Raw genomic sequence first — 26623 nt, 5'->3', positions numbered from 1 at the left:
CTGTCTCCCAGATCATCATCCCACCCGACTCACCCGTACCACAGAGAAAAGTTCTGCCCCCTCCACAATCTCCCTCAGCGCCCAAAAAGCTACCCCTATTCAAGCAGACTCCTCCACCGCTACCTCCTCCCCCTCCGACTCCCCCTCCTCCTCGAGAAGCCACCCCTCCGCCCCCCAAGGACCCCACTCCTCCCCCCAGGGAGCCCACACCTCCCCCTGTCCGGCCCCCTCCATCACCGAGCCCCCCACCCGAGCCTGTCACGCCGCCCCCGCCTCCCAAGGTCCTTGTATCAGTGGGTTGTCAGACAGAATACGACCCCATCTTCCCTCCAATGCAGGCATGGATCAGCTCTCTTCATCTCTGCTCCTCCTCCTCCTCTCATGCCTCACTCTCTTTCCACTTTCACTCACAGTTGTTCCTTTTAAACGTGTTTGCAGATTGCGTGAGTTATTTGAGTCCCGTAGTGCTTGTGTGGTCACTGGCTCTGCTTTTGGGGCAGGTAGGCCCGTTAAAGCTTTGTCTGAAATCCAGCCGGTCCAGGTTACGAGGGGCGCTGACATTCAGGCTGGAGGGGCCGAGCCTCTCTTCTAATTCTGACATCCAATGGCGCCAAGAGCACAGTGTTCAGTGTGTGGTGGAGAATTTAAGAGCTTAGGGGAGAGCAGAACGTAACGCCCCCCCCGATGTTCCCGTTACACTAAGTGTCCTGCCATGCAAAGGCACGGTAGGCTCGCAGTGCAACGGGAACCTAATATGCCACATGACAGCACAGTTACCCCACTATTATAGCGTGTCTGAGAGGACTTAAGTCAATAAGTCTCATAAGGTTAGCTCCGGACCTTATTGAGGTCGAACACCTTCCACTGTCACACTTGTTGGATTTCATTGTGTCTTTATCAAGGTGATTCGGTGAAGATTTGGCATTAAGCACGAGTTTCTATAAGTATACATTACAAGAGGCATTGTTGTATTTATTCAAAGGTTAAAAAGGTCATTCGTGTGCAGTGTTACACGGATGTGTTGAAAGAGTGTCAGAGAGAATATGGGGTGCAGAGGTGCTATTTTCTCTCTCCGCGGAATGCAGGAGTCATGAAGCTCCAATATCCACACCATCCGAGAAGGTCTGTGTTTGCACACTGCACAGAAGCCAAGCGCATACTCTCACACAATGTGGATATCAGAGTCATTATGAAGGCCTGCACAAGTGGGTGATGAAGACTTTTTCTTGGTTAGTCGGTGGATGGATTTTCTTGGTGTTTGTCTCATGTCTGTACGGCTGGAATACAAGAAATATTTGTGTGTCTGGATCACTGGTCGATCTGAGATCTTTGTGTAGCGTATCTGTCCGCTTAATGCAGAAAACAAGAGAGATCTTGCATAGTTCAGTGCTACTGCGGTGTTGGAAGCAATACAATGTGGCAGAGATCCACTGTACATCAACTACAGCTACAATACTCATGTCATGGCCTGAGGTAAGTCCTGAATAATGACAGCATACTGTGAGTCAGAAAACCTAAACAAGCAAAGAGGAATGGTGGTCGGAGTCACACAAACACTGACAAACGAGGATCATAGGGCTGAATAAACAACGGCTTCTTTGTTTGAAGCATTTAAAGGGTGCAATCTATTAATGGTTCGTAAACCAATCCTTTCATTTCCGCCAGATCCAGTCGCAGGGAAAGACTTCTCCAACAGCTCTGCCGAAACCTGCTAACAAGCTGGACAACATGCTGGGAAGCCTGCAGTCCGACCTCAACAGACTCGGAGTCCAGACGGTAGCGAAGGGCGTCTGTGGCGCCTGCAAGAAACCCATCGTGGGACAGGTAACCATGCCGTCCACGAGTAAACAAGCACAAACATTTACTGTCTGTACACACACACACACACACAACATTTTTTACTTTTTTATAGAGCGGCTTTCATTAGGAAGTGCCAGAGAGCCTTGAGGAGGCAGGAGGAGGTCTATCCCAGCTTGATTTTTTTTTTCCCCTTGTAATTTTTTTTAGAAAGTGATAAGAAAGTGAAAGAATTTCCACATGCACAGGAAACCCAACTGGCTTATTACAAATTCATCATGGCAGCGTTCTAATGATGTGAATAAAAAAGAATTATTTTCAGATTTATTGGCTCAAATTAATTGGGTTGTGTAAGAGGACTGTGTATATTTGAAAAAGGTGGTGTGAGAACCAACGTTAAATACAGATGTGTTTCTTTTCTGGGAGTAGGTTTATGGAAAGGTCTCAGTGACAACTTAACACTGTGCAAATCACTGTTCTGCTTCAAAAAAACAGTAAAAAAGAAAAATAGTTAATGGTTACAATGAACAATAATTTATGTTACTTCTGTTTTGTTTGGTTGGGTTTTCTCATGTATTACTTCTGTTATGTTCCATATTCATTTTTTCCCCCGTATTACGACTGCTATGTTTATTATTATTTTCTTTTTTTTCCCTCTTTTTTCTTTCTTTTCTTTTCTTCTCCAGTTGGGTTTTTTTTTTTTTTATTTGAATATATTTTTTGTATCACTGGTGTCTGGGGTAACCGCACGGGTTTTTAAGGGATAGGCTAAAATAAGCCTTGGCTTCAGCCTATACCCATTTCGGTTGCAAGTATATTGTGGTGTACTTATACTTATACTGAAACTGTAACCGAAATAAACCATTCATTCATTCATTCATTCATTCAAGTTAGCTTACATTACACGTATCATGAAGTCTGCTTATGCTAATAATAACTCAACTCTCAATATCCGGAGATCTGTCAGCCTTTACATCGAATACACCTTTTGTATAACATCCAATAAAAAAAAATCACAAATAACTGATCTAAGCCTCTGGCTCTAACTGCTATCGCCTCTTTTTGTTTATCAACTGTCGACTTGGATTTTTATTTCACTGTGTCAGCTGTCAGAAAAACAACTGAGTTTAAACCACTTTAAATTCAGAGGTTAGAATAATATACTGCTAAGAGCGCAGAACGTAAGCAGTCTATTTTGTATTCAAGGTCAAGAGTGATGTTGTATTTATGAATTTTTTTTAAAAACAACCAACATTTCTCAGTTCTTTAAAAATTAAAAAGTGAAATCTTTTCCAGTCTGCAGTGTCATCCAGGTGTCTTGCATGCACAGATTAATTTTTTCTCTGCTGAGCCAGCGCTTCCCCTTGGCTGCTTATTATACTTTAATGTGCTGTGTGTCCCCGCACCAGGTGGTGACTGCCATGGGCAGAACATGGCACCCCGAGCACTTTGTGTGCACCCACTGTCAGGAAGAGATCGGCTCCAAGAACTTCTTTGAGCGGGAGGGGCAGCCTTACTGCGAGAACGACTACCACAGCCTGTTCTCACCGCGATGCCACTACTGTAATGGACCCATATTGGACGTTAGTAATGCAGACGTTCACACTCGCACTCACAAACATGTTTACAGTCGGTGGGGAGGATAATGATATTTATTTATTCATAAGTTAATGGATTTAGGCCTTACTGGAAAAAGCGCCGCATGTTGTAAAGTGTTTGTCTTTCCGTAGCTGACAATCAATCACGCGTGCACACACTCCATCTTAGAAGCAATTCAGTAATGCATCACTTAATAACTTGTGCAGTAATGCTTACAAAGGATTACCTTTCACATAAAGTAGTGAAGCAGCCTCTTTGCTGTGTCACTATAAGTAAGAACTTTTTTCCATATAGCACTTTTTCAAACTGAGTTTTAAACAACATACAGAATATGAGCATCCAATTACAGTCACAACAATAAGCAACTTGCTTGGTGACGTGTCGATCAGTAGCAGTGTTATGTGATGATGGTGTGAAGCCCCAGAGAGAAAGAAGCTTGAATTGTGGACGAGCTGCAAGCAAGAAAGAGTTATTCTATCTGAGACGGGATGAGAGGATGTTGCAGCAGTCTGTAAAATACTACACCACTCTACAGCATTCCACAAGTAAAAATAACCTGTTGTTTTATTCTGTTCAAAAATGCTGTAAAATATTCACTTGACAGTTTAGAATCTGAGTTTTACACTTTTTAATAAAAAACTGGTTGAAGACATTTATTCAGTCATACCATCAACTCGTCAAATAATCCCCATGACTGTAATTGGTATGACAGGTGATTAAAAAAGTCTTCAGAACTTGTTAAACTGTAACTGTTATAATACAATCACTATTATTTGGCCTCACGTGAATTGTGTTGCACTTTCATTATAGCTTTTACTGTTTAAAAACAACTGGATGAAATGTCATAGTTTCTACACTGTTCCTGATCAATGTTTGCTATTGAACCGACACTCCTTTTAATATCAAATTGTGCCTAATTTCTCTTCTTTGATTTGTGAGCACACAAGTTGACAAATGGTTCTACCAGCTGTTTATAGTAAGTCATTTAACTTCTAAAATGAAAAAACAAGGGCCTGATATCTGGAAGATAGTGATTCACCTGAATCACATTGGCCTTTTCTAATACAGTGGAATAGATATAAACAATGACGATTATGAAAACCTTAACTTGCATGATCTCGTCTTCAAATGATCTGCATTCCTTGCTTCAATTGACTGTACAAGATAACGAGCATTTAGGGATCAACGGTGAGGAATAGTAACGTTTCTGATCATACACACATTTGAAACTTTACACGTTAAAGTTTGCGAAAACAATTGAGAATTTAATTTTAACGTTTATACTCAGAGTTTGCAAAAAAATAGGTTCTATTTTCCAGCAGAAATAAATGACACTTCATAAATATACTTTGAAGAAAAGAAACTCCCCGTTATCTTCCTTATTATCGTTGTTAATTTACCAATATTACCATTTCAAGGGAAAGAGTTTGTGAAGGGATAGAAGAAATATTCGACTTCCTTGTTGCTCGTCTACATTAGATTCCTGTTCAGGACTTTTGGGAGTTGCTTACACTGCTTTCCTACTGTGATTTTTTTTCATTGTGGCATATGCACTTGCTCCAAGTATACAATTAATGGGATTGTGTTTCTTGAGGTCGCCCTCGTTTAGAAAACACTCCCAACAGCACTGCTCCCCCTGGTGGATTAATTGCTTCACTGCCGACCATTCAGAGCTGCATAAAAAGCAGCAGTTGGATGCGTTTAAAACTCTTGTCTTACAGGATCAGTTCAGTTGTGTTTTAAGCTGAAGCTGCAGAGGAACTCTGGACTGAAAATCTTTAATAGTTTTATACATATAGCAACTCAAACTTGTTCCCTTTTGACTCGACGTGCCGTCCTCTGCTCTCTGAATGACTGATGTGTTTGTCCAGCCATCTTCTTGATCCAACTCGTGCTTGTCTGTGTGTTTACGTGTTGATCTCACTGCAGTACATCATTTTATTCTCCTTGTGAACTGGTGTGATTGTGGCAAATTGACCGCTTGCGTTCACTTTGTTTTTGCAGAAAGTGGTGACGGCTTTAGACAAGACTTGGCACCCGGAGCATTTCTTCTGCGCCCAGTGTGGAGCCTTTTTTGGACCAGAAGGTATCAGTCGTGCGTCTCGTCCCTCTCCGAGCTCTTCGTAATTCAAAGAGGCACGCAGTGTGAGTCAGAGTGTTGTCTCCGCCGCTCGCTCCAGGTTTCCACGAGAAGGATGGGAAGGCGTACTGCAGGAAGGACTACTTTGACATGTTTGCCCCCAAGTGTGGCGGCTGTGCTCGGGCCATCCTGGAGAACTACATCTCTGCCCTCAATTCACTGTGGCACCCCGAGTGCTTCGTCTGCAGGGTGAGTCACTCCCGGCAGTTGAAAGTTGAAAACAAAAAAAAATCATCCGCCTCTGGTCTGTTGTGTCATAAATGTTCTCCCGACGTCTCCCAGGAGTGCTTCACGCCGTTCATCAACGGGAGCTTCTTCGACCACGACGGCCAGCCGTACTGCGAGGCGCACTACCACGAGCGGCGCGGCTCGCTGTGCTCGGGCTGCCAGAAGCCCATCACCGGCCGCTGCATCACCGCCATGGGCAAGAAGTTCCACCCCGAACACTTTGTGTGCGCCTTCTGCCTGAAGCAGCTGAACAAGGGCACCTTCAAAGAGCAGAACGAGAAGCCCTACTGCCACGGCTGCTTCGTCAAACTCTTCAGTTAGGCGGCGTGTCTAACTGAAGAGGATTGTCGTGCGCGTGCATCCACGCGATTGAGTTCGACGTTAAAACGCGGCCGCACGTTTCCGTGCATCTGTGAGTCACTATGTATCAGGGGGGGATGGTGTTTTTGTCCAATCACGTCATAAGACTAGTCAGAAGTGTTTGTGTTCATCGACGGTTCACACTGAAAAGACTTCCCTGGCTGTCCGACCTCTCAGGCTTGGCATATCACACTTTTACTAAAGACAATTTCAACAGAGCCCAAAGAGATTTTCTTTTTCTTTTTTTTTTACCAAGACTTTTACTCCTGTGTGCAATAGGAATGGGGGGAAAAGGAAAGAGAGAAAAAAAAAGAGATGCTACTTTCCCCTCACGTTTGTGTACATACGTAGTCATGAAATAACTTAGTGCAGTGCCCTGATTTGTAAATGGTTTCACTCCCCCGACGCAGGGCAAGACCTTGCATCAGATGGTGGTGAGCTTACGTTATCGTAGTTTTATGGAAATATAAGACAAGTTTTATGATTGCATGGACCACGGAGCATTGACTTGAGCTGATTTAAAGTATGTCGAGTGTTGGATAACCAGTGCTTGGCCCGATGACAGTTGACAAATGTGTATTTTTCTAACCTTGGAAAACTATTGAGGTGCCATTGAGAATGCCTGTGGTAATACTCCACATACACACTGAACCATCACAACCAAATACCACTCCACCGTGTCTGCACACTTTAACAACAAGATCTCTTGATGAGACCATCGAAAGGTGCATTTTAAAAGTGAGCATCATCAAGATATTCATTTTTATTTTTGTACAGTTTTCCTACGAAAATGAGTTCAAACATGTCACTTACACGTGGCGATCGTTTCTAAACAGTTATGAAAGTGAGGTTTTACGTCAGAGAATTGATCATATCAAACCCCATTTTACTTAAACATTTCACCTTCTACGCGTTTTGTTATTTTAACTCATAACCTAAATCGATGCAACTAAATATATCAAAAGTTTTGAACAATAATGCAGAGTACCGAGCAAAAGTTTGAGGCGGGTGTTTGAGTAGGCTTTTAAAATAAAATGACTTGAAAATAGTTAAAAAGGCAATAAGCAGCAGAGTGTTTGTAGAAACCAGCCTTTACCTACAAAGTCAGAATGAAACACAGATCCTCTGTTTATGTGATCTGCTTCAGATCCTCCCCAACAGACTTTGGGATCAGAACTCCACACCATCAAGAAAGTGGTTTCCATAAACACTGCGTGTTTTGGGTGGGGGGGGGGGGGGGTTTCTGCTCCCGAACAACTTCGCAGCCAATCACATGTTGAATATTCGCCTTTGTTGTACACCCGTTTAAAACTTTAGCACAGTACTAAACTTGTGGTGCAAATGTGAAACAAAAGAAACAAAATGTAGATTTTCTCCACTCCGTGTTGTATTTTCCTTCGTCACAATTAATTTAGACAAATCTTCTTAGTGTACTTCTGTGTATTCATCACGGAATTAATTGCATCGGTGAGGCCGAATAAGAATTTAAAAATGTGTTTGTGCCGTTTGATCAGAAGCATGCTAATTTGTGCCACGCAGAGTTTTATCAGCACCAGCTGCCAGTTGCTGTTACAATCAGAATTTAAAATTTATATACCGGTAATGCGCTCAACTTTGGGACAAAACTGTGTTTTGTTGCTGTTTTAATGAAAATTTCTATATTTTTGAGCTCCTGTGGCTCGCAATAATATGCAAAGAGCTGGCTCTAATGACATGTAGCCGAACAACAGTTGATCCTGGTCTCATTCCTTCTCATTCACACACACACACACACACACACACACACACACACGTACCAGCTTGGATTCCAGTGTGTCAGACGTCAGAGGAAATGCTGCTTTTGGTAATTTTTTATAACGAGTCATGAACTTTGAACGTGCCGTCCCAGTGTAAAGCTCACTGAGAGAAGCTGCACGTTCACGTTTGCTGGTCAGGAATCAGAATATGAAGCCAAGCCTTCAGCAAAACTCACAATGTGACTCTTTTCATCATCTTGGTGTCGCTCGACTTTACCGGACGAGTCGCCGTGCGCTCCCATTGGACAATATTGCCGTCTTTAACGTTGATCCCAGTGCGTGCAGAGTTGAGACGCTGTCCGGTTGTTTTCATTCATTCAAAACGATATTTGTTGTGTTCTTGTGCCAAAATGTGTCAATGCAATAAGGTCTTATACACTGTGGAGAAATCGGCCTTTTCCCCATTATTCAGCCCCTCAGCTGGACTGAACGCTGGGAGGGGCGTCATCTGCTGTGTTGCATCTTAATTCTGAACTATACACTGTATTGGAGAAATCTGCTGCTCTCGAGTCATTGAGCAGACGGTGGTGGTGGGTTTTTTTGTAGCAGATTCTGACTGATTCCATGTCGGGGATTGTGGCTGTCAGGAAAAAGAAAAAAAAGAAACTTGTGTATGAAAATTAACAGAATCACAGTTAATTTTGCTATCGTTAATTTCATTTTCTTCAGTCGTTGCCTTATAGATTTTGCTTCCTGAAAAGATTTCAAAAGAAAATAACACTTTTTTTTTTCCATCAATGTGATTAAATGAACTTTTGCGACATTCATGTCAACCTTTTATTATTTCTAACTTTCATCCTGAGCCACAGGTGTGTGTGTGGCTCTCTGAGTGGGTGGGGGAGTCCGCCTGTGTGGATCCTGATTACTGATTGACTTGTGTAACTTCTGCAAATAAAAGAGAAAGTATTTATTTCTGCCACTGTTTGGTCTTGTCTTTCACTTTTGACAAAGAGACGACTCATAATAAATAACTAGACCTTTATTTTTTATTTTATTTTACACACAATTCCACAGAATCAGAGACATGTAAAAGTAAAAAGGTCTAAGAATTACAGTACACGGAATCAGATGAGACGATGTTTCAGTGGCATAAAAAACACTGGCAACAAATGGATAATAGCATGTTGATTTGATAAAAACTGAAAGGCACTTTTGACACGATGGACATTTCTTTTTTAATCTCCGGGCTTGGCGTTCTGAGTAACTTGACTGGCAGTTCCATCGCACGTCTCTCCCGTTTATACGTTGAGGTCAGCAGCTACTATGGCTTTAAGATTGACATCTTGTTTGAATGTTTGAAATCAAGGCTCAATAGTCCAGCAGTTTGGATCTTTCAGGACAACAGCTCAACGCAAGGACACGACAATACATCTCCCAGCTGAGAGGAAGTCATGATGCAAAGTCTGTGCCGGGTGAGAGCCTGAAGCTTGCGGATGAGCGCCGAAAGGCCCGGGTGACTATCCAGAATCTCCAAGCGTTCCAGGTCCTGCAACCGGTGAAGACTTAAGAAATCCTCCTCTGGTACGTGTTTATGGCGAAGTGTGAGACTCTTCAGCTTGGGGAAGAGTCGTGGGATGTCGGCCGTGCGGGCCCCGAGATGCGAGGGCCAGGGGTCGACGTGCAGGTGGAGGAGATTCGGTACCTGCAGCGCCATGGCGGTCAGGTCCTCGGGGTGCAGCCCCGCCACGCACAGAGTGAGGCTCGTAACCGTCGCTGGAATGGAGGCGGCGTACATCTTAACAGGTGGGCCTCTGACGACGACCAACGCGGACAGTTTGACGAAATCACGCAGCCACGTTTGGAGACGACAGTCTTGAAATGAGCTTTGCTCTGACGTCCCGTGACATGTTTTCTTGTAGAAAACGGCCAGACTGCTCAGGCCAGGCATGATGGCCATGACATCCGGTGGAAATGAAATATCCCAACAGTCAACGAGCTCCAAACTGGACAAGTCTGCCATGGTGGTCTGTCTGCGAGGGCCTGATACGGGACCTCTGCCAAAGTCGCACCATAATGGCGAGACAGACACAGATAAGTGCTTTAGTTTGGGCAGGTGTGTGATCATGCTGTGAATCGTGCAAAAGGTTTCTCGGTCCAATCGCATGTGGTGACAGATGAGAGAGGTGAGGTGTGTAAGCTGGGAGAGTGCACAGATCACTGTGTCCAATGACGTGGTGGGAAATGTCTCGCCACACAAGCTGAGGTGAGTCAGCTGCTGGACTTGACGTGCCAGGGAGAAGTCCGACAGAACAGGGCCACTGCGGCCTCTGTTTCTCACAAGCAGACGTTTCAACTGAGGGAAGCCCTTCAGATGGGAGAGGCTGGTCTGGGAGCTCAGATCCAGGACCAGCGTGGAGAGATCGGGAAGGGACAGGGACAACCGCTCCCAGTCCTTCGCTTTGGCACTTCTCACCACCGCACTAAAGACTCTTCTGCGACGGAGACTGGACCAAAACTCAGTGTTGTACGAGCCCTTCTTGAACCTCAGGACTACAGTCCAGCCTCTCCACAGAGACGCGTGGTCGACCAGTCTTTTGAAGTACTTGCATGACTCCCGGAGCCTGAACTTGTCCGACACCGACAGATGTCCAAAGATGTGGCTCCAGACCTCGGCTGGAAGCTGAGGAGGCGGGCGTGACATCGGCCGGAAAAACACCGAGATCACACCAGCGGGCTTTGCCTATTACTTTCTCTTTTTAATTCAAATAAAACGGTCTCCCTTGGATTGATATCATGCATGCTGTTTGCTGTGTTTCTTCCTCTTGGTGGCTGCGTGGTGAAGCAAAGTCTGGAGTTTCCGCCACCTGCCGGTGCGGAGTGGTATCGCTCATTTCTTCGTCTTCTTCCTCTGTTAGGTTTATTGGCAGTTGGCGTTAAATTTTGGGGCATTGCCGCCACCTACCGGGCTGGAGTGTGACTCAATAAGCGTGTCCAGAGGGAATATACTACTCCCTATTCTGAGGGTTTTAAACCAACGGTCAATGATTAAATATGCTCATTTCACACGGCGCACACTGCCTTTTACTGTATTGCAGTACGTGGCACCATGACTACTACACTCGGGGCTTACTGAAGTATGTGAAGATGGTTTGAAGATGAAACACATTGCAACAGCATATGCTCTAACTTTGGGTAGGACCCATATGATAAAGGAAGATTGCAAAAATAATGAGAAGCATAGTCTCTTCCTCTCGTTGTGAATAGATATGTGACAGAAATGTAAAAAGTCATTATAAGCAAGGATTTGCCTTCTCTGTGGTCCGGGAAACAGACAATTCCTGTCATTGCGCTATGACACATAGCTGGGGCCCATTCCTCCATTTCTATATATGTTTTTTTCACCTTTAAAGAAAGCACATTTAATTGTCTCCCAATAGAGATTGTGGTATTTTGTTATCTTTCCAGTATATTTTGACACGCCTTACTTCTCCCACATTTATTTTTACTTTGTGCAAAACTATCGTTCTTTACCACATTGTTCCATGTTGCTTTACGTCTCTTCTTCCTGATTTATGTCTTAAAAATTGACTTTGAGCCCCGAAACACATCGCTTGTGGGTGGAGTTGCGGGTTTTTGAAAACTTTGATTGACCATAAGGTGATCCAATGGCCCAACGGTCCCACCCACAGCTGTGCTGTGATTGGTCAGTTCTTAAAGCTATATAAGCTCTCGTGCAGACTGCTTCTTCCTCTTTCTTTCACGCGACCCTAACGCGAGGTGAGTTTCTTTTTTTCTGCTCCTCGATTCATTAGCAAAACTAATACTTGAGTAAATTTATCGAGGTTTGGGCAGTCGAATGCTTCATCTTAAGGCAACTTCTCATTCAACGTGTGTGTTTTGTTTCTCGTGAACGTCGCGATATTCGATTAATTTGAACGCGGCCTGCTAAAATGACGCTAGCTTAGCATTAGCTGCTAACGGCCACATGTCTGCATGACGCATGCTCCTGTTCTGGCGTTTTCTTAAGGTTTTCGTTTTCTATTTCTAGATATCACCTTGTCTTTAAACCAGCTATTTAGCGATCCTTGGAAGCACTGCAAAGATGCCCAGGGAAGACAGGGCCACGTGGAAGTCCAACTATTTTATGAAAATCATCGTAAGTATCCCTAGTGTCAATTAAATCCCAAAGTAAAAGTTCAATTTCGGGGATGTTTCTTTGAAACTGTCTGATTTGCAGTGTCTGCTTGCAGCAACTCTTGGATGACTACCCAAAATGTTTCATTGTGGGCGCAGACAATGTGGGCTCCAAGCAGATGCAGACCATTCGTCTGTCTCTGCGTGGAAAGGCTGTGGTGCTGATGGGTAAAAACACCATGATGCGCAAAGCCATCCGTGGTCATCTGGAGAACAATCCTTCCCTGGAGAAGTGAGTGAAGTGTCTTTGTCTTGCGTTAATGAAGCAGGACATCTACAGTGCAGCTGTTGCAGTGCTGTCTTGTCGTTCCCCCTGCAAACAATAACTTGTTTCCAAGCTATCCCTGTCTGTCTATCACCCTGACAGCTAGGGACGCATGGTCTCAGACACTATACACAGTTTCAAGACTTTTTTTTATGGAATTTTCTTTTCATATGTATAACTCCTTTGATTTTTACAGGCTCCTGCCCCACATTAAAGGAAATGTGGGCTTTGTCTTCACCAAGGAGGATCTGGCTGAGGTCAGGGACCTGCTGCTGGCCAATAAGGTGAGACTTCTGGCCCCTGAAGTATCTTGTCTACAGGACCTCAGTCACTATAGGTTATTTAAAGAAGTTGAGAAATGACCAAATGTGATTTAAGCATTAGGAATGTCTGTAGAAATTAAATGAGAACCCCTAAGGCTTGCCTCTGCATTATATGCAGCAGGAAATTTTGAACCTTTTTGACACTGTACTATGAAGATGCAGGATAAGTTACAATACAGCTTGTTCCGTACTGTGTTGTCGTTCCCCCTGCAAACAGCAAAGTGTTTCCTCGCTATCCCTGTTTATCAATTCCCCTTTGACTGACTGGGACGTAAGGTTTCATACATTGACTGTGTTAAACCAGAACTCTATAGCTGTATGCCGTTCTGCACTTTTGATGCTAAATGTTGACATTCCTTGATATCCTAGGTGCCTGCAGCTGCCCGTGCTGGAGCCATTGCCCCTTGTGATGTGACGGTGCCAGCCCAGAATACTGGTCTGGGTCCTGAAAAGACCTCCTTTTTCCAGGCTCTGGGTATCACCACCAAAATCTCAAGAGGCACCATTGAAATCTTGGTGAGTATGTGCAATACATTGGTTTTGTTACTGTGAATGTGTTCAGTCAGTAACCAATTTGTCTTTCCTTCCTCCTTTCAGAGTGACGTCGGTCTGATCAAGCCTGGCGACAAGGTTGGCGCCAGCGAGGCCACGCTGCTCAACATGTTGAACATCTCCCCCTTCTCCTTCGGACTCGTCATCCAGCAGGTCTATGACAATGGCAGCGTGTACAGTCCTGAAGTGCTCGACATCACCGAGGCGTCCCTGCACAGCAGGTTCTTGGAGGTGAGATGCGGAATTTGTCTGCAGAAAAGGTTTTTGAAACTGAAATCCTGTTTTCAATTAATTGACAACCTTGTTGTGTTTAGGGTGTGAGGAACATCGCTAGTGTGTGTCTGGAGATCGGCTACCCCACATTGGCCTCAGTGCCCCATTCCGTCATCAATGGCTACAAGAGAGTCCTTGCCATCGCTTTGGAGACGGACTACTCCTTCCCTCTGGCAGATAAGGTACAGTACCGGAGTCCTCTTGAGCCAAGTTACAGGATAGGTTTCAATATATCCTGTGACATGCTGTATTGTCGATCAACCAGCGCAAAACTGATCTCAATGCCGCTCTCTCCACAGGTTAAGGCCTTCCTGGCTGACCCGTCTGCTTTTGCTGCTGTCGCAGCCCCTGCTACAGCTGCTGAGACCGCTGCAGCTCCAGCAGCTGCCAAGGAGGAGGCGAAGGAGGAGTCTGAAGAATCAGACGATGACATGGGCTTTGGTCTGTTCGACTAAAAATACAGCGAACAATACCCTATTCCAGGTCAAATACACGTCAATAAAAACTTTAAAAAAAATGATTCTCCAATGTGTTATTTCGCTTGACTTGCTGGTCAAAACTATTGGTGTCAGGTTGAGGTACTGTTGTGGGTGGTTTGGGAGCAACACATGAAAGTACAGGTCCACAGGACTGGCATTATAGGAGAGTGCTGGGTAGCAAAAGTTTTGCAGTTACCGATATTGAAGTAACATAAAATCAACTGCAGCATTAGTGTTGGAATAGTGATCCGTGTGGGGCGACCTGCATGTCGTCAGCTCCATATTAGTCATGATCATTGGTCCTTTGCAAAAAGGTGGGTGTAAATGTTTTCGTAATCTTGCTTTGAGAAATTTAACTTGCTAAATTCTATGATATGGTACTAAACCTTATCTTTGATGAAACAGAAAATTGCATCTGGTGAATTTATACATTTTTCAAAATGTCTGCTCTTGACCACCTCTGTTCCCTTGCCAAGACGTCTCCTTCACATCTTCCCTTTGCATCACTGTCCTCTACCTGTGGCTCCATCGGGGGCAGTTGGGGTGGAGGCTTCAGTGCTGACTGAGATTTGCTGCACCAAATGGGGAATTTGGCCATTACAGGTGGAGGTATTGATGAAACATGTTTGAGTACTTGTAAAAGTTAATTTATAGTTTGCCTGTAGAGTTGTTTCAATGCGTTTTAAATACAACACACTTGTGCAGTCAACTTAATTACAGGAGTACAAATCCTGTTTTACAAGTCGCAGATTAAAAAAAACTTGTTTTTCCTCAAGTCATTCTAAGTGTCAAATTGTACAAATTCTTAAATAATCCAGAGTCAAACTAAACCTGAACATCCTAATCAAAATAAAAAAATAAAAAAAAAACCTTTCTGGTCAAGGGTCTTGCTCCGGGTCCAACTGTTGTGGTTTGTCCGCTGTGGAGATCAACCCTGATGCCAAGATTGCCTCTCCAGCCCACCACTGTTTCAAACCAATGTGACTAACATGTGAGGTGGTCAATCCACCCAATGGGAGCAGTGTTGTCTTGTGTCTTCACTTCGGTTCATCAGATCAGGAATGGAACCACGCTTTCAGTTCATGTGATAAGTCTAAATTGTATGGGCGTTTCATATCAGTTTGAATTAACTGCTCCATTGTATTCGGATATGTTTAGATGCTCGTTATGTGAAACGGCATTGAGAAATGAAACATTTCAAATGGAAAGTACAGTAGCATACAACAAAGTGGCTGAGTCGATGACATACAGTGCACATCCCTAAAAACTACCAACTACTCATTTGAAAATAATTTGAGTAAAACATTTACCTACAAAACAAATGTAGTGTGTGTGTGTGTGTGTCACAGGTCAGGTGAAATTTGCTTGGTCAGTCTGACTGGTCCGGCAGGTCTGGCTGGTATTTTCTCTCTTTAGACAAAGGATATAGTCACAAAGAAAGGGGTATGATATTTACCATGACTTGGTCCTGCTGGGTGAGTTAAGTGTGATTATACTTAGATTTAAAATTCTGTTCATATTCTCATTCCAAAGATACTGTCAATGGAGCAACACATTTCAACAGTACAGTTAGTATAACGTTCCATAAGGCCCTTTTCATTTTATTGAGGTACACTTGACAGTGCAGAAATTCTACTGGATTTGTGATATGAATGTCACTGAATTCAATATCCACAAATTTCTGAATCAGCACACTGGTTTCATGGCATCATATATTTTGTAACAGCATAGTTTTTCTTATTTTAAATAGAGGGTACATGGATACTAGAAGTAAGTACAGAGTCCTCATATTGAGACCGGGGAAGTTATAAGATATCTGTAATAAGATAAGAAGTCTATAGCATTTTTACCATCTATCAAGCATGTAACAATGTTTTGCAGGATCACTGCAATTCAACAGCTTCTCCGTTTCAGCTTTTACTTCAGCAAAACGTCCTTCACTCCAAAGCACGCCCACACAAAACTGTTGATTGTCAGAGATAAAGGCACACCCAAAAGCAGACTTTCTGTAAAAACAGCCTCAGAGGTAGAGACTTTCTGTTGTCTGGTTGGTGGTTAGAGGATAGAAGGAGAGACAAGGAGAGGACAGAAACAGTGTGACACAAACAACAAAGGGACAAAAATAAAAAATAAAAGGCAGCTGATTCACTTGCTGAAGACCTGATGGAGGCAGAGAACTCAGCGGTAACCACTTTGCCATCATTCAACCCAGCAAACTAAAGTCAATCCTTCACAAAAAAAACACAATCAAACCAACAGAAAGGAGTTAGATCTATCAATAACTCCAAACTTTATATCCATTATTTGAATCTAAAAAAGTGAAAACGCCAAGTAAGTATACAGTTCCAAACTTTTGTCCATTTATACAGTTGTTTTTTTTTGCCTGCATGTTTTCCCTGGGTTGACAGGACGGAATGATTAGTTATTAAGTCTCCAGGTTGACGGAAGTCACCAAAGAATAACTTTCCTTTCATTCAGCAGAGTGCCCACCAATGAACTGGTATTGTAAAGTCATCACAGAGTAATGTCACCGCTGTCATAGAGACATTGTCGTCCAGTCACCATGTCTGACACCTGCTACAACAGGTTATCTCATCACGCCCTGGAACTGGTTCTGGTACATAGAAGCTGGTTTCACTGCTAAAATAACAGTGTCAATAAGCAGAATTCATGGTTCAGATGTGGTACAGCGAGACTGATTAATTGCACCCGCTGACATTTTGACAGGTCAAAGCTTTCGGAATTAGAGAAATAAAGAGACAAAAATGTGTTGTGCACTTCAATAGTTTATTTTATCTGGGTGGCCATATTCGAAGGTTACATATCAAATGCTTGCAGTATTGAAGATGTTCAATTCAGGTCAAGTCAGTTTTATTTAATACAATAAAAATAATAATACAACACAGTCTTTTCAAAGCACTTTTACAGCTCCACTTGAGCAAGCCTAAGCTATGATGATGACGGCGTTTATTCAACAGCGCTGTAAAAAGTGCTTAGTCATCCTGTCTGTGATTGTGTTCTCATCAAATGGGCTCTTTTGTTGGCCGTGTTCAGAGATTGGGGTTGTGGCAGTGGAGTCTTTAACCACTTCGAGTTAAAACTTGATGAGCTGCCAGTCATCACGAAGGCTCAAACAAGATTAATACCAGTGACGAGACGCCGTACTGAGAGCGATCAGTTCAGGCTAGACCACTCAGATTCTCGCTGAGTTCCCACAGCTTTTTTGCGACGGCGTCATCCTTTGCTTTAGGGTAGACGTCTCTCACGGTGCAGTTGGAGAAGTAGCGCCCGCTGAGAGGTTCAATTCCCTGCTGAAGTGCACAGTGCAGAGTGGTCTGGCATCCCTGAATGGCGTTCTTGAAGAAGAAAGCCGTCACGGGACTGAGGACCAGCTGCACCACACTGCCTGTGTTCCTTGCAAGCTCAGTATTGATGGCTCCTGCAAAAATAAGAAAGAAAATACATTTATTAAATAATCATTACTTGTTTAAATAAACACTTTCAATATAATTAGACCAGCTGTAGGAGTACAACATTAACAGAGTATGACCTGAAGCTTATCACACACTGAATCCTAATTTGTCAAGTAGATAAAGATAGTTTTGTTCTTATTTTATACAAAATAAAAAAAAAAACGAAATGAATGGGAGGTTGCAGGACTAATTTGCCACAGCTCACCTGGATGGAGGGAGAAGCAGGTGACTTGGGTTCCTTGCAGTCTCTTGGCCAGCTCATGAGTGAAGAGAACATTGCACAGCTTACTATCAGAGTAGATCTGGAAGACCTCCTTGAATGAAGTTCCCAGTCCCAGAGCTTTTTGGGTGGTGAGACACTCAAAATCAATTTTTCCAAGGTTGTGTGCCATAGACGACAAGTTGACGATCCTGCTGGGGCCACATTGTTTCAGTCGATCCAGTAACAGATTGGTGAGCAGGAAGTGACCAATGTGGTTGACACCGAACATCATCCCCAGTCCATCCTGTGTTTTACCCTGCATGTAAATTCCTGTGACACAATATGAAGACAGTTTAGAATCGTCTGGAAGAATTCACAATTAAACTACTTCAGATGCTAGGAGCTTCTAAAATGTGGACCAGCTCATGTTTAGCAGGAATCGGTGACGGAGTCAGTAACACTTATTAGTTGTCAGAAGAAAACTCCAAACACAAATGGATCATGGCAGATAAAAGGATTAGGAGGGTTACCAACACATGCACGGTAACAAACATCCTCCCACAGATTTCTGTTTGATGTGACTGTAAAAGAAGAAAGTTGAGGACAAATGCCTCTAAACAAAAGTTGTTGGTGTCCAAACATATGAACGGAGCTGTAAGAAGAAGCGAGACCTGCATTATTGATGAGGATGTCCAGTCTGGGTTCAGTCTTCAGAAATGTTTCAGCAAAGCTGCGAACAGACTTCAAACTACCCAGATCAAGCTGCATGAACACCACCTGGTTGTTTCCAGTCACCTGTGAGACACATCAAACACAACATCATCAGATGGTGATCAGTGACTATTAGATGCTGCATCGTCCCACCGGGAAACTTTGGGAACGAATCACGGTAAGACGTAAACTTTACGTACCCTCTTGACTTCCTCCAGAGCAGACTCTCCTCTCTGCTTACTGCGACAAGCTAGAATCACCCTGGCTCCTCTTTTCGCCAAATCTATGGCTGTGGTTTTGCCAATGCCAGTGTTACTGCCTGGAGGCAGAGAGTAGATGTTTCCATTGATTGCCGTGTGTTAGTGAATAGATTGGCATCAAAGCAAGCAAACTGAGTGAGCAAACAAGTCTTCTCTTACCTGTGACGATCACTGTCTTTCCATGCAGGTTTACTTGGCTTGTGCACTCTTTTCCCTTCACTACAATCTGACGGAAAATGAAGACACCGCCAAGAAAGATGGCCACAGCCAGCAGAAAGGTGAACATTGTTCCTGCCTCACAGCCTCTCGGGCTATTCTAATCTGAAGAGGTCTGAGGAATCTGTACTCTCTGGCACATTTAGACAAGCACTCCCACTTCCTGGTAGGGCGGGACCATGTTTCCCAATCAGGTCACAACACAGTAGGACTCTGTTGCGAACCATGAGTCAGGAAGCCACAGAAATTCAAAGGACACACAGTGAAGCCTGTTGTGACTGAAAGTTGGGTGGCCCATAAGTTGGTGCTTGTCTGCATTCATTCATTCATTCATTCATCTGTTTATTTATTAGATGTATGTATTTTACCCTCTTTTTGCAAAAACTACTCACCCGAATTGCATGAAATTTTCAGGAATGATTTGTCATCACCCATGGACCATTTGTTCTGATTTTGGGACATTAACAGTTAACTGTATTATTCAAATAAATACTAAAAGACTGCAAAAAATGTCCCATCCATCTCCTTTCAGCTCATCATACTACATTTCCTTTAGAATTTTCTAGTAATAATAGCACTAATGCATCTCCCATCTCTGTAATCAGGTAGCGGACCCATTTGTCTGCGTGTATTATATGTATGTGTCTGTATATATTTTTCCAACTTTTCCCAAAAACTACTTGAATTGCATGAAGTAGCCACTTGACTTACCTATTTAGAATCGATATAACCTAACGCTATCAAGCTAGTGATTCTAACTTGGTTCCGCAAACAAATGTGGTGTTGGTGAAGGCATGTGCTCTACCGAGTGCCAGTTCTAGTTTTATCTGCAAATTTTTGCTTTACTCCATGCATTTGTACCATTCTAGAGTAGAATGATGTAATTCTCTGTTACCCAGGGGTCCCAGTAACTGCTTGAGAAGTCTTCAGTTTATCCAAATTGCTGCAGTGGGAGTCCTGACAGGAACCAACAGCATCACTTCAATCCAATAAAAACTTCTCTTCATTGACTTCATTTTCAATCTAGAATAGATTTCAAAATCTGATTTTTAGTCGGATTTCAATACTTGTAAGTCAAATGCATTGTTACTAATACCTGAACATTGGGATTTATTTAAAATTGTACCATTGACAGTTGTGCTGGTGATTAATGGTGCCACTCAATTTAGGCACTGTCCAGACATGAAGCAGATCAGAGATACAAACTAAATGGTGTTCACCAGGAAAGGTAGATTATGCACTAGTTCTTTTATTATTTATATATTATATGATTATATATTATCATATAATTATTATGCTTTAATGAGACAGAAATCAAAGCCTATATAGTGTCATCAGGGTTTAGCCAATCCCAATGAAGGTAGGCCCTCCCTTTTACCCTCCCACAATTAGGCTGCTCTGCTCTGGCACATGGCACCACCAGAGGAAGTACTTCCTCCTCTTTCCAAGATGGGCATATGTGGACGGAGCCAGTCCAGCTCACACAGACACAGCACATTCTGAATGCAGCTCCTATGATCCAGTATTCAAATGAGTGAAAATCAAGGAAAAGCTGGATTTGGAGCAACAAACTTTGAATACAACTTGTTAAGACCAACAAGACCCACGTGAGAGTGTTGAAAAGCTGAATAATATGACTCTTTTAAAGTTGTGGTCTTGGGACTTGAGATGCTTTGGTCTTCATCTTGGTCTCTGTTCCTTAAAGTCTTGGTCTTGTCTTGGTCTATAACTAAAGGAAAGATACGTTGGAAGCGTGTGTGTTTGTACTTCCACCTTTCACCTACATTCTCGGGGCAGCGAGCTTTCATTGTGAAATTTTCTGACCGGAAGTGGTGTTGCAGCTGGAGTTCGACGTGCAGCAGCTTCAGGAGGATCGTCCGCTATGGCTGAGGTGAGATTTTTTAGCTTTTACTACGTAATTGTAATGTTTACAAGAAGGTCTTTGTCATTGTTCGCTGTTGATAAATTGCTGCTGTTGGTTCTCGTGAAAGCTGACACCGCCATGTTTTTTCCGTAGAGAATCAAGCCTGAGCTAACGACGTGTTATTAGCTAACGTTGGCTCCCACCGTAGCCTTTAATATAAAATGACAAAAATAATAATAATTCCTCAGATGTTGATAGACGAGGGTGTGGATTGGATAGTACATTTGGTTGTGTTGTAACGAATAGCTTGGTAATAAGCCTGTTTTGTCTGTTCACTTATTAGCATCACAGTTCAGACATTTCTTCTTCTTCTTCTTCTTCGTCTTCTTCTTTTTCTTCTTCTTCTTCTTCTCTTTCCAGACCCACAGCTTACAGGACCTCCAGCAGCCCACTGTTTCCTCGAAAGTCTTCATCCAGAGAGACTACAGCTCAGGAACAGTATGCAAGTTTCAGACCAAGTTCCCCACGGAGCTTGAGTCCAGGGTGTGTTCTCTGTTTCCAGACACTTGTTTCCTCGTCACTGTGCGGAGGTCTTGTGTCTAAGCCGTCGCTATACTTTCAGATTGATAAGCAGCAATTCGAGGAGACTGTCCAGACCCTAAACAACCTGTATGCAGAAGCCGAAAAGCTCGGGGGCAAGTCGTACTTGGAGGGCTGCATGGCGTGTCTGACTGCCTACACCATCTTCCTCTGCATGGAGACGCATTATGAGAAGGTGAACCTCTCTCTGTTTGAAACCGTCTTGGATTTATTTATGTTTTGGGGGATAATATGCAGTTGACTTTTATTCACAACACTCGAGTTTTTTAGCTCACCCTCTCTCTCTCTGCAGGTGTTAAAGAAGATCGCAAGATACATTAAGGACCAGAATGAGAAGATCTACGCTCCCAGAGGCCTGCTGCTGACCGACCCCATAGAGAGAGGCCTCAGAGTTGTATCCTTAACCCGACGAGAGTCAGGCAACTTGTACCCAAGTTTGCCAGATCGTATCAGGTCGACAGCGTTTACTGACATTGGGTGTCGGTAAGCGTTATGATTATTCTGTCTGGAACTGCGGTGGATGAAGCTGTGCATAGAGATTAGCCCATCTGACCCCACTCACTTTCTCTCCTCAGTTTCAGTTTTCACTTCAGTTCACACTTTAAAGGCCCCGACCTTCAACTGCCATGTATGGAATAGAGCCTAAAGTGCTGGCAATCTCACTATAATCATATAAGAGCATCTCTACAGAGGTTCTCTACAAAAACAAATCACGTGTCATCGGTGTCGTTAATATGTGTAAAAAGAAATCACATCTTTCGGAAGTAATGATTTAAATAATTGTACATGTGTCTTTTTTTAATTTTTTTATCATGTGATTATTTATGAAATAATAACTGTGACATTTCCTGAGCTTGCCCTCTTCCAGGTTGAAGTCACCATCTTTGAAGACAGAAGTATTGGCTCTGGAAGATAAACCCTTTCGTCACAAAAAAGTATTTTTGATTAATTGAAGACCTTTGGATGATTGTTGGCGCTGTTTTCTATGTATAAACAAACCTTGTAAACCTCATTAAGCACAGGCCATAGCATTGATTGATTATCAATGCTATGGCCTGTGGCTTATGTTGAATACAACTCTCCAACTTTTCCTCTTTCTTTTGCTTCTCCATAGGCTGGCGATGCTGACCAGACACTCTTCATCTGTATTTCTTCTTCCTATGAATGATGTACATACGTTTAATCTGGTTCTTGTCTTTGTTATTTATAAGTACTCTCCTGTCTGCCTGTCCTCATACGTTTTGTACATGTATTTTTTATGTCTTTTTATACACCGGACGATGTGGAAATTGTGACCTAGTTGTCCTAATGACCAGTGCCATTGTGTTAAATGCCTTTTTTAATGGATCACGGTAATTCCAAGTGATTTGACTTGTTTTAAAAATGACGTGATACCATGTGATATGTAAACGCCAAGAATTGACCATAGAAACAGATTTTTAGTCACACGGTGTGGTTGTGGATAGTTGATGATGATATCCTTTGTTGGGGCAGATGTTTTCTTATCTGTGTTTGAATGGTATCTGTTGAAGAATCTTGTCTTGTCACGCAAACATTAAGTCTCAGGCTGCAGCAGGATCGCTGTCAGTAAGCAAAGTACAACTAAATCACTTCTCTCAAACAATGCTTAACACACTTCTACCACATACTTCCAAAAAGTTCACAGGAGTGCAGCAAGTGTTGTCATGTTCTTCACATAAACCAAAATTCCTGAAATTGCAAAACACGCCCCGCAAAGTTGCTGTGGATTGTATCTGATACAACTGGTCGACTTTTCTTACTGTTATGTTTTATCTAAATAAATGATTGATTCCTGAAGGTGTGCCCTAATATTTGACTTTGACACAAACACAAAGGACTCCTCCTCGGCTCGATATACTGTGTTACTAGATTGCAAGCCGTGCGCGAGTTATTGCTTCATTATTCTTGTCCCAGAGGGATTCAAACTAAGATATGTCACATGCAGACTAATTAAAACAAATGTGAATATATCAAAGATGTCAATCTAAGGAAGTAGGGCTGTTATTTGTCCCGCTTTCAGACTAAAACTATTAACTAGGATTAGCAGGATTGCAGCTATACCTTTTTCAAAAATATTGCTCGGCAACTCAGTCATGAATCATGTTTCCTTTTGTTTTAAATTGATGTTTCTTACTGTAATCTTGTACATAAAACACAGCTCAGTCATAGAAAGTCTGTTTCAACTTGTGAAGAGAAGACTTGGAGCTGCAGGTTTGACAAGGTTAATTGAAGCAAGTAAGCTATTGCTAAGATGTAAGAATTGGACCAAGAGGCTTTAGATATTCAATCGAAATTCATTATCTGAATCTTGAAACACTGGAAGAAGGTATTATGGACTGATGAATCTAAATATGAAAACTTTCATTCATCATGTAGAATCTTTGCATGCTGTCGAGTAGGTGAATCCTGACATTGTCAGACATGGAGGAGTCATGATGGTCTGGTGCTGTTTTGGTGGATCCAGGGTCTGTGACTTGTCCAGAGTTAGAGCCTCCCTGAACCAAAACGACTACCACAGCGTCCTGCAGGACCATGCAGTCCCTGCAACATAATGACCCAAAACCTAAGCCCAGGCTTATGCCTGAACTACATTTGGGAAAAATAAAAACCAAGATGGTAAGCTTGAAAACGGTTGTCAGCGCAGCCTTCAGACCTAAACCCCACGGAGCTGGTTTGGGATGAACTGATCAGAAGTCTATAAAGCATTGATTTCTTTTTTTTAAATAAGCTTTAATTTCAGAGTTTCAATGAACCATTAAACTAAACTCTCTGTGTGTGTGTGTGTGTGTGCTGTTTTGGTACTTCTTTTGACTTTAGAGTCGCTTTTATTGTGAAGCGATCAGACGGATGTGCAGCTGCTTGTATTTCCGGGGGAGAGTTAGCAAGAGCTGCTAGCTGCTAAGGTTTTATGTGAGTTGTTGTGAGACCCTCCACACTGAGCAGCGCTGCAAAAAAAAAAAAAAAAACCCACCTCAAACCAGAGCAGCTGTCTTCAGTCTGTCAGGTGAGACCACCCGACTCACTACAGACAATAAACTTAAAAAAATAATAAAAACAATAAAAAAAAACAAACCCATCCGGCACGTCAATAAAGGCACGTCTTATTGCTTAATTTTGACCCGAGGAAGCTGATGAACGTGTGATAGTAAACCGTGGCCACCAAGTTTGAAGTGGCAGTTGATGAAAGCCGTTGGAGGCGGTATCACAGCTCAGTCTGCTCTGCAGGATCTCTGCTCCTCCATCCACCCTGGCGTCTCCCTGTTCCGATGGCATGTATCTCTCAAAACAGGAGAGCGAGTTCGTACAGCAGGTTTTGGACGAGGTGGACACATACCAACAGAAAAACAGCCCCGGGAGGTAAAAGCACCGCTGCTCCATATCATCTCCTCCCATTGGTTCATCAGTGGTTTTCTTCTCAAGGCTCTGGGCCCTTTTCTGAGAATTGTCTTTTCATTTTGCGTCCATATTTCATGAGCAGAACTCAAAGACGTAAGACTTTTTCTATGTACATAAAAGGCCCGTTTCTCTCTTATACTGTTAGGAAATGTGCCTCCATCTGAGCACTTCTCCTTGGCCGAGGTAATCCAGCCACCTCACAGGTGTGGCATATGACCATGCTGATTAGACAGCTGGACTATTGCACAGGTGTGCCTCAAGTTGAAGCGTCACCACTGTGTTGTGATGTCTGTTAATAAGAGCTGCCATAATGCCCTGGTGAGGCTGCTGAAAGCCACCAAAAGAGTTGTCATAAGCCACAAAGTTGTGTAATTGTAATCTACAGTTCAGTGCAGCTGTGAAAGATTCTATTCTATTCTATTCTGTTCTATTCTGTTCTATTCTATTCCCATAGCCCTAGACTAGAAAAAACTTCAAACCCTCAGACATGAATAATTTATTGCAGAAAGCAACCTCTCTGCCCAATTGATTGATGGATGAGAAAAGAAAATTGAACGTTGACGATGATGCCGTGTTCATATGACCCTGGGAGTTGCACTGGATTGTTTTTGATGTTGTGACCTTTGTGTCCCTGCCCAGTGTCCTCCTGTTCCCTCCTCTGCACAGCAGACTGCGATTCCTGATTCACAAGTCCATAGAGGATGTGGCAGAGCTCAGCACCTTCTCGGTGGGGGAGAGCTGGAGCCGGAGGGTGGTGGTCTGCTATTCTGAGCTCAGGTATTGGAAAACACTGACCACCTAATCCCATTTTGGCGTCTCTCATGCATTTAATAACTTGACTTTTGCTTATTAGAAGTGATCAGAGTCTTCCCACAGATAATCTACACGCATTTCAATGTTCGTTAGAATAGTCATTAAAGGTTTCCTGCTCAATGCAACGGAATACATGTGGTATTATTGTGTATTTTACTAGCTAAGAGGTTTCCAATTGTTACTCTGCAGGTGTGAGACGGAGGAGGATAGCGACTTGGAGGGCAACAACAGCCACGGAGAGCCCAAACCTCCGGTCGCTCCTCGGCGCCGAAGACCGAAGAGGCCGGACAAGCCCCTCTACATGCCGCGAGCTGCTCGCGACAGACTCTCTTTACAAAACCCGCCGCCAAACACAGCAGACCAACAGTCGCCAAGTTCAGCTCACGGTAGTAGAAACTCCATATGTAACAACTCATCGGACTCCTGCTCCTGTCCCGAAGCTGGTGGAACGACAAGGGGCCCGTGCAGACAGGAAGAGGTGCCCCAGTCAGCGGACGCCGTCCTCGTCTCACCTGTCGACAGCTCGAAGCTCTGCACACGGGAACAGGAGGACAGGCTGGGACTGCAGGAAGACGAGGGACTGGTTCTGGAGCAGACCACTGCATCCTTCACTGGGATGACAGTGGAGGACGAGGTAAAGGACGACATTTGCCACGCGGACAACACAACTCCAGACACAGACGACGTTGTCGAAGAGGTAGTTTTCTGTATTTCTCCACGTGCTCACGTTCACCTTTTTTAGATTATTCACCGACTTATTTGCCATTGCATGATATGTGCAGTTTTTTTTTTTTTCAGGTCACGCTGAACATTGTCTAAACTGCATGTTTCTTTTTTTATTTTTACCCCTTCAGATCAAGACTTATCTAAAAGAGGCAGCGTCAGTTTCCATTGAGCACGCCCACAAAGACTACTCTGTCTATGAGATTGTGTGCATCAACAACGACTTTGCCCACGTGATCGAGATCTATAACTTCCCACAGCTTTTTAAGACAGAAGACCTTGTGGATGCTTTCACAGAGTACAGGTGTGAGCTCACAAATCACTGTGTTTTGTCACATTATAACCGGTTCCTTACCTTTTTCTCGTATCCTACACTCTTTCTATGCGTAATAATGTTG

General features: G+C 43.2%; 5 protein-coding genes across 10 annotated transcripts in view; 4 read left to right on the top strand and 1 right to left on the bottom strand.

The window, feature by feature from the left end:
• Window positions 1-8839, top strand: part of LOC308129035 (paxillin-like) — a 31229-nt gene extending 22390 nt beyond the window's left edge. For 2 of the 4 annotated variants that reach the window (XM_080494783.1, XM_080494785.1), the window contains 6 exons: window positions 12-338; window positions 1666-1824; window positions 3207-3380; window positions 5401-5482; window positions 5577-5725; window positions 5819-8839. In XM_080494783.1, the coding sequence (XP_080350909.1) occupies window positions 12-338; window positions 1666-1824; window positions 3207-3380; window positions 5401-5482; window positions 5577-5725; window positions 5819-6085 (1158 nt within the window). In that variant the 3' untranslated portion in view covers window positions 6086-8839. Of the gene's footprint in view, window positions 1-11; window positions 1825-3206; window positions 3381-5400; window positions 5483-5576; window positions 5726-5818 lie in introns of those variants that run through there. The other 2 variants (XM_080494786.1, XM_080494784.1) reach the window with 2 other exon arrangements.
• Window positions 8840-11610: 2771 nt separating this feature from the next.
• rplp0 (ribosomal protein, large, P0) lies at window positions 11611-13981 on the top strand. Its single transcript, XM_080495941.1, has 8 exons — window positions 11611-11637; window positions 11909-12016; window positions 12111-12286; window positions 12516-12603; window positions 13012-13158; window positions 13240-13425; window positions 13509-13649; window positions 13767-13981. The coding sequence occupies exons 2-8, from the start codon at window positions 11963-11965 to the stop codon at window positions 13920-13922; spliced, it is 948 nt and encodes a 315-aa protein (XP_080352067.1). The 5' UTR covers window positions 11611-11637; window positions 11909-11962; the 3' UTR covers window positions 13923-13981.
• Window positions 13982-16712: 2731 nt separating this feature from the next.
• On the bottom strand, window positions 16713-18895 carry LOC308129117 (dehydrogenase/reductase SDR family member 13-like). Its single transcript, XM_080494903.1, has 5 exons — window positions 18752-18895; window positions 18533-18651; window positions 18293-18416; window positions 17625-17951; window positions 16713-17385 (listed from the first exon to the last, which is right to left on the bottom strand). The coding sequence occupies exons 1-5, from the start codon at window positions 18876-18878 to the stop codon at window positions 17126-17128; spliced, it is 957 nt and encodes a 318-aa protein (XP_080351029.1). The 5' UTR covers window positions 18879-18895; the 3' UTR covers window positions 16713-17125.
• A 1759-nt stretch (window positions 18896-20654) lies between these two features.
• golga7 (golgin A7) lies at window positions 20655-23090 on the top strand. The gene is made up of 6 exons (XM_080495087.1): window positions 20655-20699; window positions 21093-21215; window positions 21295-21447; window positions 21565-21666; window positions 22141-22207; window positions 22387-23090. Exons 1-5 carry the CDS (start codon window positions 20691-20693, stop codon window positions 22186-22188), a joined length of 435 nt encoding a protein of 144 aa, XP_080351213.1. The 5' UTR covers window positions 20655-20690; the 3' UTR covers window positions 22189-22207; window positions 22387-23090.
• A 1082-nt stretch (window positions 23091-24172) lies between these two features.
• Window positions 24173-26623, top strand: part of r3hcc1 (R3H domain and coiled-coil containing 1) — a 6523-nt gene continuing 4072 nt past the window's right edge. For 2 of the 3 annotated variants that reach the window (XM_080494557.1, XM_080494558.1), the window contains exons 1-4: window positions 24227-24650; window positions 25329-25466; window positions 25692-26199; window positions 26357-26529. In XM_080494557.1, coding sequence (XP_080350683.1) covers window positions 24565-24650; window positions 25329-25466; window positions 25692-26199; window positions 26357-26529 — 905 coding nt within the window. In that variant the 5' untranslated portion in view covers window positions 24227-24564. Of the gene's footprint in view, window positions 24651-25328; window positions 25467-25691; window positions 26200-26356; window positions 26530-26623 lie in introns of all 3 variants that reach the window. The other variant, XM_080494559.1, reaches the window with a different exon arrangement.

Source organism: Blennius ocellaris, assembly GCF_963422515.1.
Source record: "Blennius ocellaris genome assembly, chromosome: 4".
Classification (NCBI taxonomy): Eukaryota; Metazoa; Chordata; class Actinopteri; order Blenniiformes; family Blenniidae; genus Blennius; species Blennius ocellaris.
This window is presented reverse-complemented; position numbering and strand designations above follow the sequence as displayed.